Source organism: Petaurus breviceps, unplaced genomic scaffold (assembly GCF_028583685.1).
Source record: "Petaurus breviceps papuanus isolate PSGF00001 unplaced genomic scaffold, PetGlider_PUasm1.0 90903, whole genome shotgun sequence".
Classification (NCBI taxonomy): Eukaryota; Metazoa; Chordata; class Mammalia; order Diprotodontia; family Petauridae; genus Petaurus; species Petaurus breviceps.
In genome coordinates, this window is record NW_027187376.1 from 700,515 (window position 1) to 719,264 (window position 18,750).

The following is an 18,750-nucleotide window of genomic DNA, read 5'->3' on the forward strand; positions in this document are numbered from 1 at the left end:
GTAGGCAGTACAAGGATTATCGTCCTCATTCTGAAGGTAAGGAAACTTGAGTCGTAGGGAAGTAAAATGACTTGCCCAGGGTCACACAGTTAGTGAGTGCCAGATGGTTCATGTCAATGAGCTGTTTTCCAGTTCCTTTGGAGACAGAGCAGGAAGAAAGAGCTCGACGTTCTACAAGAAAGATGGTCAGATATCAATGAGAATGTTCTGAGGCCAGCAGCCTATGATATGGAAAGGGACGACAGCACCTCCTTTCCTGGAGCCCTGAAGAGGTTCCTTGTTGGTCTGGGTCGGATGGTGGGGAAGGCACCTTCTCTAGAAGCTTCTTTGAAGCCCTCCCCCAATTCAACCTCATCCTTTTCCTGTGTCAGTTCTATCTACTGAGTATAACTTGGGCCAGGGAGGTCTGTGCCAACTGGCCAAAGAGAGGGCAAAGGTGACTCTTTGTGAAGATGAGTGCACTGGGGTGATGGAGGGTGGTGCTCTGAGCAAAGAGAGATCAATCTGAGGGTCAGGCTTAGAGTTGGAGGGGACCCCAAAAGCCAGTTGGTCCAACTCTGTTGTGTCACAATTGAGAAAATGGAAGCCTATAGGTCTTCTGGGGCCTGTTTTAGACCATACACAGGTAGTGAATGTGCATGTTGGGGGCAGAATTTCTCTGATTCTGATTCAGCCACTATTTGCATGGTCCCATGTTGCCATGCTAATTAATCACCAAGTATTCATCAAACACTTAATTAAAAAAATTTTTTTGCATTTTTTTTGGAGGGGGGAAGGTAGGGCAATTGGGATTAAGTGACTTGCCCAAGGTCACACAGCTAGTTCTTGTGTTAAGTGTCTGAGCCCATATTTGAACTCAGGTCCTCCTGACCAAACACATAATTATTGCAAAGCACTGTATTAAGGGACAAAGGGATATTTAAGATGTGGGAGATGTCCTCAAGGAGCTCACATTAGTTGGAAGGTAGAAAGGAAAAAAGGAAGGAAATAAGAAAGAAATAGATCTTTATTAAGTGTGAACATTGAACACTGTGCTAAACTATTTCTAAGTGTCACCTCATTGGATCCTCACAACAATCCTGAGAAGTAAATGCTATTATCATCCCCATTTTAAGTTGAGGAAACTGAGGCAGACAGAAGTTAATTGACTTGCCCAGGGTCACACAGATGAGTATCTGAGGTCATATTTGAACTCTGGTTTTCTTGACCCCAGGTCCAGTGCTCTGTGCACTACAGAGTCCCCTAACTGCCTCACTCAGCTACTCCCAACCACCCTGGGAGGTAGGCACTAATATTATCCCAATTTTGCAGTTGAGGATACTGAGATAGACAGATTAGGTGACTTGCTCTGGGTCACAGCTAGTGAAAGTCTGAGATCAGATTTGAACTCAGATCTTCCTGCTTCCAGGATCAGCTCTCTGTTTACTAGCTTCCTCATTTACCTGCTGGGCAGTGGAGAACTAGGGTCGGAGGAGTCTACAGATTATCTAGCCCACTCTTCCTCAGCCTTAGACCATAGGGTGAAGGGTAAGGTGGGAGGGAAAAGAATTATTTCATGAATTCCATTAATCCATATGTGGATAGATATTTTCTTAGTCAATGGATCCTGACAGTATAATTGCCACTATATAGTTGTAGCAGCAAGCACCCCAAGCGCGTCCTCAGGGTTTGCTGCCCATACAGGTTCTTGGATCTGCTTTGTTAAAGGAAAGCAACTCAAAATGGGTTAACAAGCTTACTTTAATCAGTCAGACATATATCGTTTACCTTGTTCAGGGGAAAAGTCGGCACCCCGAACTTCAAAGTATACAGGCAGAATTATCAAGACATTAACAGATCAAGTAGACAGATTTCCAAACTGTCCAACCATTACATCCATACCCAGTCAACATCTGGGTTTCCACATCTGGGTTTTTCAAAGCCGGGGGACTCTCAACAACGGCTTCCTAGAATTCAGATCAAATCACAGAACACTTCTCAAAGTGAGTCCCAAAACAAAGCTACACATCAGGGCTTATATAGCCTTTTCCTGGCTCAGAGAATGTAACAACCTTATTGACTCACTGGCCAATCAAGAAGTATCTACTGAAAAACAAGCCTCCCTCCCCAGGCTTCTGGTACACTTTAGGCTAGGGGCAGGGAAGATCTTCCAAATTTGCATTCCCATTACAATAGTGCCCCTTGAAACTTTTTGATGATAAAAAGGGAGAAATCCAGGAAAGGCTGGAGCAGATTGATTGAACCTGTTATGGAGGACTTTTGGGAAAATCTGGATAAGTTACAAGATGGGTAGGCATGGATGGGTCTGCATTGTTGGAGGGAATATCCTGAATTGCTAAGATCCCAGGTCCATTTGAATAGACACAGGCTTCATACTAGGGAAGGTTTGGGACCACTCTCCCATCACATTTCTTGTCCTTTAACACTCATACTTGGACTTTATCTACTGCCTCAAAATTTGTCTTCCTTCTTCAAATCTCTCCCCTATTTCAGCCCATACTCTACTCTGCTGCTAACGGGTCATCCTTCCTCACTCGATGAACGACAGTGGATCCCTGTGAGTTCCAGAAGCAAATGTAAAAAAGTCTGTTTAGCTTTTAATGACTGCCCTTCACAACCCAGCCCCTTGTGTTCCTTCTGACTCTGCCGTTCCACATTGTCCCCCATGCCTGGCAGGGTATCCCTTTTCATTTCCACCTCTGTTTCCCTGACTTCCTTCAAGTTGCATCTCAAATGCCACCTTCTGCAAAGGTTTTTCTTAGTCTCTCTCCCTTCCCCACTCCTGATATTACCCCCCACCCATTGACGCTGTATATATTTTGTATATACTTTTCCCCCCATGATTGAGCATTTGTATTTTTTTTCCAATTACATGTGAAAACAATTTTAAATGTTTTTTTTAACTTTGAGTTCCAAATTCTCTCCCTCTCTCCCTTCCCCCCTCTCTTCCTTTCCCCCTCTCTCCTCTAGAAGACAAGCAAATTGATATAAATTATATTGTATGTACTTATGTTTGTATGTTTTCTCTCCTCCTTAAAGGCTAGGACCATGTTTTTGCCTTTCTTTTTCCTAGCACTTAGCACATTTCACACAATAAATGCTTAATACACGCTTATTGACTGACTGGCTGGAACTGTTGACTGAGCCCATTTTACAGATGAGGAAACTGAGGTCTGTAAAGGTTAAATAACTTGTTTAAGGTCTCACAGTAGGTAAATAGCAAAGTCAAGTTTGAAACCCTGGTCTGACTCTCAGTCTATCTTCTTCCTCCCAATGTTGCTTGACCTTTAGACTCTATTTTCAGTAGAGGGGAGGAGGGGTTAACATTTCTAGGTGAGAATGGAAAACTTTTAGTTGTATCTCAGTGATTATTTGTGAGGCACAATAAATAGACAAGTATGGTTAGCCCCATTTCATGGGCAACAGACAAGGAAGTGAATATATTTAATTGGAGATGGCATGTGTATGATGTGTCAAGAGAGAGACCAATATAATGAGTTGATAGGAGTTCGGAAAAGGAGACACCAGCAGCATGGACTGGGGAACAATTACGAAAGGCTTCATAGAAGGGTTCAGGTTGGGTTTTGAGGAATCAAGGATGGGTAGATAGGATTTATTAGGCAGGAATGCATTTCATGTAGGAGTGGCCAGGGGCTCAGAAGTGGGGCTGGCTTAGGCTTTTCGGGGACCGTCTAGGAAGAGTCCCCTCTGGCTAGAGTAGAATTTTGGGGTAGGGGAACATCGAACAGGGTGGGGAGAGGTAAGTTGGGGTGCAATTGTTGATAAATGTTGTAAAAAATGCTTGATGTGTAATTATTACATATATTCAGAGATTCCTGAGATTTCAGGGGCTTAGAATATATAGCAAGAGGGCTGATTTTTAGGCACTGGGAAGAATTTCCTGACATGGAAAGGATATGAAACATCTGCAGAGTAGCGTAGTGAGGAATAGACTTGACTTGTTGCCCCACCATAGAGTCCTAATTTTGAAACTTCCCAGCTGTGTAACTATGGGCAAGTCACTTAACGTCTCTGTTCCTTGGTTTCCTTCTCTGTAAAATGAAGGTAATACCTGTGGACAATTAGGTAGTTCAGTGGATAGAGCACTGGGCTGGGAAACAGGAAGACTCCTCTTCCTGAGTTCAAACCCAGCCTCAGATACTTACTACCTGTGTGACCCTGGGCAAGTCACTTAACCCTTTTTGCCTCAGTTTCCTCATCTGTAAAATGAGCTGGAGAAGGAAATGGCAAACCACTCCAGTATCTTTGCCAAGAAAACCCCAAAAGAGGTCCAAAGAGTCAAATAAGACAAAAGAACAAAAATAATACTTGTATTTTCTACTTCACAGAGTTGTTGTAAGCCTTGAAATACTCTATAAATATGGATTATTCTTATTATAATGTACTTCCTTTGAAAATCTTCTGCTTTGTGGGGGAGGGAGGCCAAGGAAGGAAGGAAGATGGGTGGTGCCTTTAGGAGGCATAGTCCTGGACTGGGTGACCTCTCAAGATTTCTTCCAATCTTAGACTTCTCTATCTCTCATTGTAAACGCTAATGTTGGGGGACTGGAGGTGGGGCAGCTGCTGGGGAAGGAAACTGCCTGGACTTAGGAAGCAGAGCCAGGGAAGGTGTCACCGAGATACTGCCTTTTGTCTGGCTGGCTTTTCCTAACGCTTCTGGGAAGCTCAAAGGTGATTTCTCAGAAATCCAGAGATGTCAAGAGAAACAAAAGTACCTGTGATGTAAGCAGTGACTGATGAGCCGCAAGGAGGGGATGCCGGGATAGAAGCAGGTGTGGGCTGCATGCAGGTTAGCTGCCCCTCCTCTGGCAGGCAAGAGGCTGGAGGGCACCAGGAGTCAGGCTGCTGGGGATGGGGATTCAGGGGCACAGTGACCCAGTGTCACTGTAGGATACCCCTGCTTATTGCCCCACTTTCTCCTCCCTGCAAGCCTCTGATGGGAGAGAAGTGTAGGATCTCCTCAGAGGGGATTGCATAGCCAGCCAGAGAGGAGAAGCTTGCAGTGCGTACAGCTGCAATGTTAGCTCAGCTATCAATCCCTGCCCCCATCCTTTTGCACAGACCCTAGGCATGGGACTGGGTGAGAGGCTAGAAGAAAGATCTGTAATCTGGTGGTGGTGGGGTGGGGAGTCCTTTGGGTTACTGCCAACTCTCTGCTAGTCCTGCTGTCAAACAGTCATCAATAGGGTTTGGGACTCCCCGTCCTCAATTCCGGCATGGGAATACAGCCTCCTCATGCCTAAGCTTCTGCCCAGTTCTAGGGGACAGGACTGGGATTCTTATCCTGTTTATTATTAGAGCCTAGAGCTGGAGAATAACAGAATCAGAAGGGCCCTCAGAGACCACCTATGTGGCCCTGTCCCATTTTATAGATGGGGAAATAGAGGCTTAGGGAAGGAAGGATGGTCTGCTCAAGTTCATACTGATAATAGCAGAGTTGGGACTAGGACCCAGGTCTCCCGATGACCAGTGTGGTGCTCTGTCTCCTGCTCTGTCTCCCTTTCCTCTGCTCTTTCCTTTTCCTGTCTGTGTTGATAAGTGTTCCTCTCACACTTCAGGGTTTCCTTGGCTGAGCCATGGGCTGGGAGCCAGCGCACCTGGGCTGAGTCAGGGCCTCAGTGAGGCTATGGATTGTAGAGGAGGTGACCTGGACTTTGGGAATCCCAATGTGTAGAAAGAAGGGTGATGAGGTGAGAGTGCATGTGGGTGTCAGAGTGTGGTTGTATCCAACAGACACATGCCACCTGCATAGGATCACATGCTTGCCAAAGCATTCATGTATCTAGCCAAGCATGTTATAGGGCTCCATGCCTGGCATGTGTGTATGTGTGTATCCGTGAAGGCAGGGATGGAGAACCTCTCAGTTTGTCACTGAGGATAGCTTTGTGGGTATAAACTTGTGTGTGTGTGTGTGTGCACGCGTGTATGTGAGCTATGCATATAAGAGATGGATGAAAGGATTTCTTTGCAATGTTTCCAGTTTTCTGATCTCATATGAAGCAAGTTAGTGTGGACATTGTGAGCTGAAATGGTATTTAGGAATCAACATGTGTGATTGTGATTGTGACTTTGTGTGTGTGTGTGTGTGTGTGTGTAGAAGGGTGTGTGCCTATGTAGCTGGGCTTGTGCCTCACAGCTTCCTCATGCTCAGGGACTTCTACTTGGAACTGGGTGGGTGACTCACCAGTCCCCACCCACCCTTGCTCCCAGCCATGTTAAAAACTTGGAAAGATTTATTTATTTTTTATTTTTTTGGAAGGGGATGGAATAGAGAGGAAAGAAGACAATGAGGGCAAGGGTGGGGGTGGGGATGTTATTCAGTTTTGCTGGAGTCCCATGCAGTGCTGTAGGGAGAGTCTGGATTCTGTACCCACTTCCCCCCAACAGTCATATCCCTGAACATAGATGTCTTAAAACTGGGGATGTGGCAAGAGTAGGAGGGGAGCTGAGGTTTGGGAGGGCATTAGTTTGAAAGGATAATTGAGGGAAAGGGACAAGGGCTGGGGGGCACTGAAGGAGAAGGTTAGGGCCAGCGACTAGGGAGGATATTGGGGGAGAGGAGCAAGGCCTAGGGGAACACAGATGGAGAGGAGAGGGCAAGAGGCTGGAAGCCATTGAGCAGAGAAAACTTGGAGCTGGGGGGCACTGGGGAATCTCAGGGGGAGGGGGGAAGTGAGGGAAGGAATTGGTGGGAAGGAGAGACCTGGGAAAGAGGAGAATTGGTGGGGGGTGAAGGAGGGAAAGGAGGAGGAAGAGGGGAAATGCAAACCAAATGTTGGCCCAGGGAAGAGTAAAGAAAAACAGACTCTCTCGGGAGACTGGAGCGGGGCTCCCTTCAGGAAGGGAAGGGCTGGGACAGATGTTTAGAGAGAAGAAAGAAAAAAAGAAAATACTGGGGAAAAGTCCACAGATTGGAATGTGTGGGGGTGAGTGAGAAGGGGAGTGTGGAAGTGATGGGGAGGGCCACTAACTATGCTGACCAGGCCTGGCATTCTGTTCTAGGCTCTCTGAGAGTGTGGATTGTCAGTTGGTCGTGTGTGTGTGTGTGTGTGTGTGTGTACACGTGTGTGTGCAACCACACTCTACCTGGCTTGGGCCACAAAGCTGTCAGTGTGTGTGGGAGTAGGTGGGGGGGGGGCGTCCTGTTATGGTGGAGCAGTCCCTCAATCTTTTCTCACACTATGAATACACTATTCCATTTCTGCCAGGCAGAAGGGGAATGTAACCAACTGATTTCCATGTTTTCCAACCATCACTTCACTGGGCAGCCCTGAAGTTCTTAAAAGTCTCTAGGGGATCGGAGCAGCCACCAAAGGGGGAAGGCAGAAGTTGGGGGGTGGTGTAGATCAAAGAAGGCCGCAGGTACATGAAGACCTTGAGTGTGTGTGTGTGTGTGTGTGTGTGTGTGTGTGTGTTGGGGGGGTGGTGGTGGTTCAACTAGGGATAAATGAATGAAGCTTTGCCACCAGACCCTTTTCCTTTTCTTTTTACTCATGAAGAAGTAAGGAAGCAAACCTGAAACTCCGCCAGAAGGACTGGGAAGGACAGAGAAAAAGGAGGCAGGGACAAGGGGGGAGGGAGGGGGGAGGAGGAGGGGGAAAGGGAGGGCTGGCTGCAGGGAGGGAAAGAAGGAGAGAGAGAGGCAAGCAGCAAGCCCGGCCAGACGGATGCTGTCTCAGTGCAGAGAGGCAGGAGACTGAGGGACTGGGGGTCTGTTTTACCCTGTCCTGCCCTGCTCAGCCTGGCACAAGTGGTAGTCTCAGGAAGGGCATGTCTTCAGGCTCCGGGGTGTGACCCAAGAGACTGGACACGGCTGGAAGATGACGTGGATCTGTCTGTCTTGTATGCTCTGGGTAGGTCGGGTTTTCTCAGCTCTGGGGGTCATTCCCTGCCTCTGCTTCTATTTCATTCCTGGCCTGATTTCTTAGGCAGGATACCTGGTCCCCAGGGAGAATAGAGAGCCAGGTCAGCATTGGTGGTATGTGTGGGGCTGGGGGACAGCTTTCTCCCTCTGATAAGTATTTGGAGAAAGTTCTAGGAAAAGAATCCCCCACACCTTAGGGAGCTCTTGTTGCTATGTGCTGGTTGACTTGTCCTTTTGGCCCCCTGTGATGGTGGTGGCGGGGTCCTTATAACCATAGCCATAGCCAGAACTCTCCTCCTCCCTCCCCTGACTTCCCTTTTCCCTAGGCAGAGGCTACAAGGTATCCTGGAGTGGTGATAGGGAGGGGATAGTCCCTCAGCTCTCTGCCTGCGAATTTCAAAGTCTCCTCCAAGTGGCCGCTCAGCTCTCTGTGGATGGGCGGATGCATTGAGGGCTGGGGGCAGGTTGTGCGTGTGGAGGGACATGAGGGGGGCAGGGTGGAGAGGGTGTCAAGCATCATTCTGGAAAATCAGAGTAAAATCAGGGCTGGGGAGAATTCCACTCTAATTCCATCACAGGCCCACTCTTGGCCATGACCTCCAGTGTTCCTTTCCTCCATGGTGATTTTGCCTAAGTATCCTTTGCCCCTCAACCTTCTCAAGCTAACTCAACTATCCTATACCAAGTCATGGATTCTCTCTCTTTTTCTTTCTTGGCCACCCAGTGCAGGCATGTGCAAAGGGATTGGGAACAGGGTCTGTAGTCCACATGGTCCAGGTAATTCACATCATTCCTGGGAGTGTAGAGCAGGGCTGGGGAGGGAATGTGGTAGGGATGGAATGAGGGAAATGGGTGGAGGGATAGGGGGAGGGCAGAGAGGAAGAGAGATTCCTAGCACTATGAGACTGCAGGGAGACCCCCACAGAGGGATCTTCAGACATATCCCCACCCCCTCTCTCCATGGGTTGGCTGAGAGAAAACCCAGAATTTAGGAAAGGTCAGGGAGGTGAGAGAGCTATTGGGGAATAACCTTAGGCAGGGGTTAACTTCAGAGTCTGAGACAGAGATAGAAGTTTTGGAGTTCTGGTGTCCAGATGTTCAGATGCCTCTGCTGGGAGGACCAGGATATCCCACCTTGTTTACAGGGGTGGGGGCTGGGAAGTGGTTCAAAGAATAGGGAGACCCCTCTGTCTGGGTCCAGGGGAGAGACCATCTTGTCTCAGGGTTGGGGTAGTAGAGAAAAATAGAACTTAAAGCCACAAGTTTGGTCAAATGGTGGTGGTGATGATATTCTATGATTCTAAGTGTTTTTAACCCATAGGAGAGATGCAGGCAGGGATAGAGTCGGTGGGCTTTATAGGGCTGGGGAGGAAAGTATTGGAATGGGGGAGGTTGGAGGAGTGGAGTGGGAGGCAGGCAAGGGGATGAGAACTGATTAATGGGCTTCAAATCTCTGGGGTCCTGCCATACAGAGGCTGGTGAGCAGCTGGTTTTCATCTCCACCAAGGCTGAAAGATGAGGAAAAGGGGTTGGCACATCTGTAATAGGAGGGATGGAGGTTAGATTTCCTGTGCACTATTTCCTTGGAAGCCTTTGAAAGGAGAGGAGAGAACCTCTCCTTTCCCCCACTTTCCTCCCCACCCCAACTTCTCAATGGGGAAGGTCAACTGGAGCAGCCCATTCTGCCAAGGGGCAGGGGGATGAATGAAGTGATCTTGGGAGGGTCTAACCAGTACTTTATATCTCATCCTGTCCCAGATCAAGACATGCAAGTCTGGGATTTCCTCTCCTCTCTGGGTCAGCAGTGTGTCCAGCCCCTCTAGCCCTGTCCCAGAGACCCATAGCCCCTCAGGCCTGGTCTTTAGCATTTCTCTCCTTCAGGAAGAAGCTCACTAATTGTTTTTTGCTTATTTGTTTTGTCAGGTACATCAATAACCCCCGAAAGAACAGGAGTTTCCTTAAAAATAAAATCTTTTTAAAAAATATTTTTTCTTATGGCTATCTTTTGATTTTATATTGCCTAAAATTTCCCTCATATCCCTCCTCTTAGCCTCTTCCAGGAAGCCATCTCACAAAAAAATTAATTAAAAAAGATGAAAAATTAGCAAAACTGATCAACAAATTAAAAAAATCTGACACTATATATAACGTTTCACATCCATGGGCATCCTGTTCCCTGCTCTTCCACTTGCCAGGAAGTGGGAGAAAGAACGTTTTTGGGGAAAATCCCTTTCCACTCTAATCCATACTATATTTCAGCACTGCCCCCAGTCAGGATGGTTCCTCCCCTGGACCTAGACACAGCTTGAGAGACACCTTTAGCATTCTGACCCCGATACTGAGCCATCTGGATGCCTGGCCCCAGAACCCCACATCTCTTCCTTAGATTTTGACATTCACATTTCTGTCTTCCTTCCTCAAAATCAACTTGTCCCAACTGAGTGTGTCCAAATCTTTCCCCTTAAACCTGGTTCTCTCTATGGCTTCAGTTTCTCTCTGATACAACATAAAAGTTTCTCCGGGGCAGGGACTATTTCATTTTGTCAGCACCTGGCATCTAGTAGGTGTCTAATAAATGCTTGTTTATTGTCTATGGAACCCCGTGGTCTCCCATGTTCCCGGTGTTGGGGAGATCTTTAGCTTTGTTCTTCCTTACCTGCCATATAGTTACAAAGTCTTGTTGACACCATCTCTCATACCGATCCCATTCTGTTACCGCTCCAGAGCAGGACCTCTTTCCTTACCCATTCTCTTCTAGACTATTTCCTATAATAGCTTGCTTGAGGATCATAGATTCTGAAGTTGGGGTCAGACCTGTAAGGGACCTCAGAGATCACCACCCTCCTCGTTTTATTTTATTTTTAAACACATCTTATGGATGCCTTTTGTTTTTATACCCATCATTTCTAGATAGTTCCTTTTTCCCCAGCCCCTGTGCCCAGTGAGATTTCCCTTGTCATAAAGAAATTAAGAAAATCCAACAGAGCCATTTCACTCTTCTGACAATATGTACAACGTGGCACATCCATAGGGCCCCCTCCCACCTCAGGAAGCAATAATAATGATGACAGCATAGATTTAACACTTTAAAAGGCTTGACAAAGGAAAGCTATTATATTGACATAGTTATCAAAATATTAAAAGTCCATGGATCCTCTGAAATTTATCTCCTTTTATCTTAACAACAACCCTTATTCCCCTTTTGCAGATGAAGAAACCAAGGTTGAGAGGGATTAAGTGACTCTCCCAAGGTGGCACAATTACTAGTAAGGATCTGAGGTCAAATTCGAACTCTAGTCTTCCTCACCGAAGGTTTAGCTCTTAGCTTTCTGTCTACTGTGCCACCTAGCTGCAGGGCTTTTTAAAATCACTTTTTATCTACTGAAGAAACCTGGAAAATCCAGGCAAAACAGGGTAAGAATTCTTCCGATTTGGCTCCTGTCAGTCTCCCTTGGACTACGTTAGATGTGCTACAACTGAGTAATTTATTTTACACTTTAGAAGTCAACTCCTCCCACCTTTTCATTTTATAGCAGAGGAAACTGAGGCTGAGCTGAAGTTACTTGACCAAGGTCACAGAGATAACGAATGGTAGCGCCAGGATTTGACCTCATTTCCTATGAGACTTTTTCCATTGCCCAGCACAGTGTCTGTTTAAAACGTACTTTCCTGATGCAGCCCCTTCATTTTACAGATGAGTCACTTGTCACACAATAGGTGTTTAACCAATGCCCTTCTTTCTCTTCCTTCCCTCCCTTAAATGTTGTACTGAGGGCCAGATTGAGGGTACTGTGCAGCAGCTCCCCTTCCCTGACACCTCTGAGTTTAGTTCCTGTGCTTCTCTGGATTTGCAAACCTGGGTTCAAATCCTGACTGGAATCATACTCACTGCCTGTGTGACCTTAATCAGGTTATTTCATTCTCCAAAGCTCAGTAACCTTGATTGTAAAATGGGGTTGGATGAACCAGCCCTAAATCCACTGTCCCATGTGGCTCAGGGATTTGTTCTAGTACCCCATCTTAGAGTCCTGTCAAACTGGGACCAGCCAATTAATGGGGAGGGTCTCAAGATGGGATTTAAGTCTGGGTGATGAAGTTGATAAGAAATTTAAGTAAATTAATAGAAAGTAGGATTCCTGGGGCCTGTCACTGACTAGACCTCAGGCCAACACCTAGTGGATTAGAGTTTTTCCCCTTTGATCCTCCAGTTTCTGATCCCCTCAGGATCTCTCAATCTCTTTCCTTCTCAATGTCCCCCCCCCCATGACCCACCAGCCCTTACTCCTGCCCATTTCCCATAATGACCCCTCTCCTCCCTATTTCCCATTGAGACCCTTGTTTCAGCCTGGCTCCCCTCAATGCCCTTGCTCAGCTCCTATCCCTCTCCTCCCAGTGTCCCCTCACCCCTCATCTTTCTTAGAATTCCCAGTGTTTGGCGTAATGTCTGGCATATAGGAAGTACTTAATAAGAAAGTGTGTGTGTGTGTGTGTGTTTTAATGCACTGTATAAGTAACAACAGGTCTGATTGGCTCATGGTAAGCTTTAATGCAAGTAATGCACATCCATTCTTTCCCCCAATCTAGGCACAAATCAGGGCTCACCTGGTAAGCTGAGTAGTCTAGGGTCTGTCTGAGGTCATTCTGGTCCCATTCTTCTATTCTGGGGGCTTGAGGTGGGGCTATGAGGTCTTAATATACTTCTTTCCTGATGTGTCTGATTAGACTATACTGTTGTTAGTAACAGTTCTCTGCCTGGTCTCAAAGCATGAGCTGCCAACCCTTAGGAGGCCAACATTTCACCTCGTTTTGGTCTCAGCTTCCCCTAAAAGACCAGTGTACTCCCTCTAGCTGCCTCTCCCCTTCCCCCTTTGATTCAATCCAATAAACATTTATTAAACACAGCTGCCAAAGTGGTATAAGGGAAGATCTGACTATGTTATTCCACTGCTCAATAAACTCTCCTGGTTCCCTGTTACCTGTGGGATCAAATACAAGCGCCTCTGTTGGGCATTTAAAAGCCTTTACCACCTGGTTCCAGCATGCCTTACCAGGCTTATTATATTTTACTACTCTTCATGGCTTTCATTCATTCTATGGTCCAGTCAAATTGGCCATTGTATCCTTAATGCTTGACATACAGGCATCAAGTACATTGGTGTTTAATAAATGCTTGTGTTAGGCATTGAAGAGGCAATCAATCAATCAAAATTTATTAAGCACCTACAAGGTGCCAAAGAGAAAATGAGAAGCTATCCTTAACCGCCAGAGGATTTATATTCTGCTGCATGGTCTGGTCCATTAGATTTGGGGTGTGAATTAAGGAAACATTCGTGAATGGAGAAAGTGGGTGTGTCCTAACAGTATTTATATGTGTGTGGGCATCCAGGGGTGGTGATTATGGGAAATTTGGGGAAAACTGGAATATCTGCAGGATTTTTATTAGCATCAGATCCAGAGGTACTTTGGCAGCTTAGACAAAACAAGGAATTAGGTATAATTTGGTTTGCTCATAAAAACACAATTTCAGTATCAAATCTGGGAGTACATCAGGCAATAATTAGAAATTTGCTAATTGAATTTACCAGGAAATGTTTGAAGCTTTCATTACAAAGCAGAGATCTGAGCTTTAAGGAGTCATGCATCTCTGAGATCTTGCTGCCCTAGGAGAAATGGCAAGACCATGATAACAGAAGAAATCCTTAACATTAAAGAGAAAAAAAAAATTTCACGTACTTGATGCGAAACAGACACAGGAAACCTCTTGTTAGGATAAGAAGCTGAAAGGGGAAAAAAAAGTCTTCCACCTCCATCCTCCCTCAGCACCCCCCCCCCCAAAACAAGTCCTACAACCAACTGGATACTTTGTAGGCCACATGAAACTTTGTCTATCCACCTCATTTTTTGAATGGTCCAGTCTATTGAGCTAAGGTGCCCCCTTTTCTTGGGGAAACTGCAGCTTCTTCTTGAGGCAGGAATGCACAGTGTTCTTGCCTTTGAGATTTCCCACCCCTTCCACTTTGTCCCTCCGGGTACAGGAACTGTACTGATTTGATACAGCAGATGGTTTTACATCAAAACCTTCTTGTCGTATGGTTCTTAGAAATCTTTTGTTTTTCTTTAAAGGGAGAAAGGGCCTGTGAGCTCCTTATCTTAAGCATTTCATGCTCCATTATGTTCAGTGCCAAACGAGATAAAGTATGCAAAGTACTTTATACGCCAACCATTATTATTATTTATCATTTAAAAATTATAATCCAAATGTTTCCAATTATTTTAATCCCCAGAAAGAAATAGCACTTCCTTTTCCTCTCTCCAGTTCCCCTGCCTTTCTTAAGCTTTGAGAAAGAAAGTTGAAGGGGATGGATGGGCTGTAGCCTATGTGGAACATCAGGGCTGGAGAAGCTCTTAGAACTCACCTGGTCCAGACCGTTTATTTCACATGTGGGGAAAATTGAGACCTAGAGAAGGGAATTGGTTTTGCCCCTTAAGGCAAGCCAGTTAAATGACCAAGCTCAGGGGACAGCAAAAGCCCTGGTCTAAACAAGGCAGTGGGGAAACAAAAATCACAGGTTCTGTTAACTGGGCACCCATCTTGTCTGACCCTTACCTGAGCAAAAATCCCTTCTTTGATATTCCTACCTAGTAGAATCCAGCCATGGCTTTAAGATAGAGGGATCTGAGACAAGGTCACTTCCTCTGCCTGGGCCTCAGTTTCTCCACCTGAAAAATAAGAGTTAAACCAGATGACCTCTAATGCTTCTGCTTTTAAATCCTTTGATCTTAAAATTCTCCAAGACATAGGATCTGGAGTCAGAAGCCTCAGGTTTGAAACCTGGTTCATTCTTGATAGTAGCTGTATGACCCTGGGCAAGTCACTTTGCTTCTCTGGGGGCCAGTTTTTACATCTGTAAAATGAGGATAATATCCTATAGATATATTTTTTTACCTCAGTATTTGTGAGGAAAGTGCTTGGTTAAAATGCCTTTAAAAGGTGAACTACTATTAGGGGGCAATGGAGGGAAATTGGTCTCTCCCCTTTCCTGGAACTTGTTGAAAACATCTGTCTAGGAAGGAAAGGAGACCACCCTGCCTGGTGGCAAGACATTGGAGGAGTTCACTTTCTTGAGGCGTCCCCCTGGGAACCCCTTGATCTCAAGACTGCTCTATCTGCAGTTAACACAGGCAGGGCTCAGTAATATGTGTTTAGCCACAGGAAACAGGAGAAAAGAATGACTAGCCAGGCTGAAGAGCCAGCAGGGGACTTGAGGACTGAAGGACGTTGCTTCCCATTCATCACCCCCTACCCTGTCCCCCTATGGGATTGGGATGGTATGTGGAGGAACAGACTCTCATCCTTTCATAGCAACAGACTGTTTCCAAGGTTCCCAATGTGGCTCCACCCTCAACCACATTACCACTGCCTTCACCACTGGGAACAAACATCTGGCGGGCAGGCTTGGCTGGGAGACGCAGGGAGAAAGGAGAGGAGAGATTCCTCCAGAAAGCTAGGAAACCTCTCATAATAGTTTGGATAAGTGATTTAATCTCTTTATACCTCAGTTTCCATATTCATAAAATGGAAACAAGAACATTTGCTTTCTTCAAGTCCCATCTAAAATCCTACCTTCTTCCTGATCCCTCTTAATTCTAGTGCCTTCCTTGTGTCAAACTATTTCCAATTTATCCTCTCTGAAGCATGTTTGTACATAGTCATTTGCATGTTGTCTCTGCCACTACATTATGAACTTTGTAAGAGCAGGGACTGTCTTTTACTTTTCTCTGTATCTCCAGCATTTAGCATAGTGCCTGGTACTATCAATCACAGAATTGTTCTGGGAATCAATGACAGTATGGGGTCAGAAAGCGAGATGTCATTTCATCCAACCCTCTCATTTAAAATTAAGAAAATTTAATTTTATATCACCTTTATTACCAAATATATCTTTCCTCTCACCTAACCAGAGAGCTATTCCAGTAATAAAGAATGAAAAAGAAAGAAAAAAGGCAATTCTGTAAAACTGACCAATACATTAATGGAACCTGCATTACTTGCATGGTCCCACACCCCAAATCCTCTGTCACTGCAAAGAAGGGAGGGAGAGTTTCCTTATCTCTTCTTCAGGCCAAAGCTTGGTCATTATAATTATAAAGTATTCAAAGTTATAGTTTCTGTCTGTTATTATTGTTGCTCTTTCTACTTAAATTGTTGTAATTATGACATAGTTTTCCTGGTTTGGCTTCCTTTTCTTTGCATCAGTTCATACAAGTCTTCCCTTCTCTATATCCTTCATGGTCATAGTTTCTGCAGTGCAATAATATTTGATTACCTTCATGTATCACAATTTATTTATTCATTTCCCAGCTGACAGGCATTTACTTGGTTTCTAATTCTTTGTTATTATAAAAGTATTGCCATACATACTTTTCGATATGTGGGACCTCTCCGTCTTTTACCTCTTTGGAGTATGTACCTAGCAGTAGGATCTCTGCTGAACTCTTAATTTTAAAGAATAAAAGACTGAGGCCACAGAAGTTAAGTGACTTGTTCAAGATCACACAGGTAATAAGTAGTAGTGCTAGATTTAAACTCAGGCTTTTCGATGCTAAATCCAAGAATCTTTTCACTATACTGTGTTGCCTCTGCAAACCCTCAAACACCATGTAACTATCAGCTGTTATTATTACTGTTAATAATAATATCTGGTCTCAGTTTTTTCATCTGTAGAATGATGAAGTTTGTCTAGGTCAGAGGTGGGGAACTAGTGGCCTTAAGGTGGCCCTCTAGGTCCTCAAGTGCAGCCCTTTGACTGTATCTAAACTTCACAGAACACATTCTTTTTTAAAGGAAATTTGTTCTATGAAGTTGGGATTCAGTCAAAGGGCAGCACTTGAGGACCTAGAGGGCCACATGTGGCCTCAAGGCCGCAGGGTCCCCAAGGTCTAGGTAACCTCTAAGATTCCTTTAAGCTCTAAATCCTATAATAGTATAACTAGGGACTCATCTACTCATCAAGACATATCTAATAATTTAATTATCATTTTCCATAATCAACTCTCCTCCCAGAACTGTTCTACTCTCTCTCTCTCTCTCTCTCTCTCTCTCAAGTCTGTACCTCTTGGCTCTGATCAGATGTGGTCAAGGTTCACAGAGGACAGAGGAGTGCTTGGACTTTGGCCTAGGAATCGGCTGATGGGGAAAGGACTGAGAAAATTTCAGAACCTTGGGAATTTGGGTTAGACATAGCTGATCTCAAAGATTTATGTCCACTGCTCTTGGGCAAGGGCATTCTTAAGCTGAGGGTCTGGGGAAAGGGACAAGTTAGTTGCATCAGCTTGACATCTGATATTCATTTTTGGTCCCTGTTTTCCTCTCTGTTCAATGGTTGGCAGGAGGTTGAACATTCCCCCCCCCCCACCTTAGTTCTAGCCCAGTCATCCTATGAGTTGATTAATAATAATAACTCATGTTTAGTTAGTGCTTTAACTTTATTCCCAACAACCCTGTGAGTGAGGTTGTACAAGGATTATTACCTCTGTTTTTACCAATGAGAAAACAGAAGCTATGAGAAATCTAGGCAATTGTCTTGTGTCACACTGTGCAAGTATCGAAACCAAGTTTCCAACATGGGTCTTCCGATTAAGTCAGGGCTTTTTAATCTGAAATCTGTGAACTTGTTAAAAAGGTTTTTTTTTTTTGTTAACTATTTTAACATAACTGGTTTCCTTTGTTACCCTGTGTATTTTATTCATTTAAAAACATCATTCTGAGAATGGGTCCTTGGGCTTCACCAAGCTGCCAGGGTCAGTGATACAAAAGCTTAAGATCACCTGTTTTTAGGTATCTTCCATCTCTAATATTTCATAGATTTGTGGTTATGTGGGCTGTGGGCTATGATGTGCGTTTGTTGGGGACCTGTCTACGGCAATCTGGGGCTGGATGGACCAGTACATATGGACTGATCTGGGGAAGGTGATGAGATGAGCTTAGTCATGGAAGGACTGGCCAGAATCTCCCCAGGTTTGTGCTTACATGTGGTCACTGGAATTCCACTTCTCTAGGGTCCTTGGAGTGGGGTGAATCAGGACTAATGCTTTCTTTAGTCATCTCTATCTTTACTCCAGAAGCTGTAAAGCTGAGCTCCAGAATCTTCCTCTGTCCTTTCACCCCCACTGCCCAACCCGCCCTCCCCCCCTCCCTCCCCATACCATGCCTGTCCTTGGGTCTCGGTTACCTACCTAGGCTACCTTTTGGAATGGACAGCTCTAGTGATGGAAGAAGGGAGCAAGGCAAGGTCTATGCACTATGGCGCCACCTAGCTCTCTTTATATATCATTATCATTATATATTATTCCTCAACTATTTCAATGCCTTGAAGATAATTTTGGGTTCTTGAAGGTGAAGCTGTTGGAGTGAAGTGTGGTCTGCAGGTTCTACTGAACTGGAAAGTTAGAGGTACAGTGATGGACAATATGTCTGTTGTCTGGAGACCAGCCAAAGTCTGGAGAGGTCAGGCATAGCCCTTTAGGTGGCACTGGGATCACCTAGATCACCTGACTCTGGAGTCCAGAAGACCTGAGTTCAAATCCAGCAAAGACTTCCATAACTGTATGATTCTCTTCTATTTAATTCTCTCAGCTTCAATTTTCTCATCTGCAAAATGAGGATAAAAATAGCATTGATCTCAAAGGGTTGTTGTGAGGATTGAATGTGATAACACACGTAAACCACTTTGAAAACCTTACAACAGTTACATTAATTAGAGATTGTTATCTATAGGGGCATATGACTTTTTTTCCTTATCTGTAAAAAGGAAAAAATAAGAGCACGTACGTCCCAGGGTAGTCATAAGAGTCAAATGAGATAT

At 45.0% G+C, this 18,750-nt stretch overlaps 1 protein-coding gene across 8 annotated transcripts in view; it reads left to right on the plus strand.

The window, feature by feature from the left end:
• The first annotated feature begins 7,617 nt into the window (after positions 1-7,617).
• Positions 7,618-18,750, plus strand: part of TNS1 (tensin 1) — a 262,454-nt gene continuing 251,321 nt past the window's right edge. For all 8 annotated transcript variants that reach the window (XM_069075165.1, XM_069075166.1, XM_069075167.1 and 5 more), the window contains exon 1: positions 7,618-7,874. In XM_069075165.1, the coding sequence (XP_068931266.1) occupies positions 7,842-7,874 (33 nt within the window). In that variant the 5' untranslated portion in view covers positions 7,618-7,841. The remainder of the gene's footprint in view (positions 7,875-18,750) is intronic.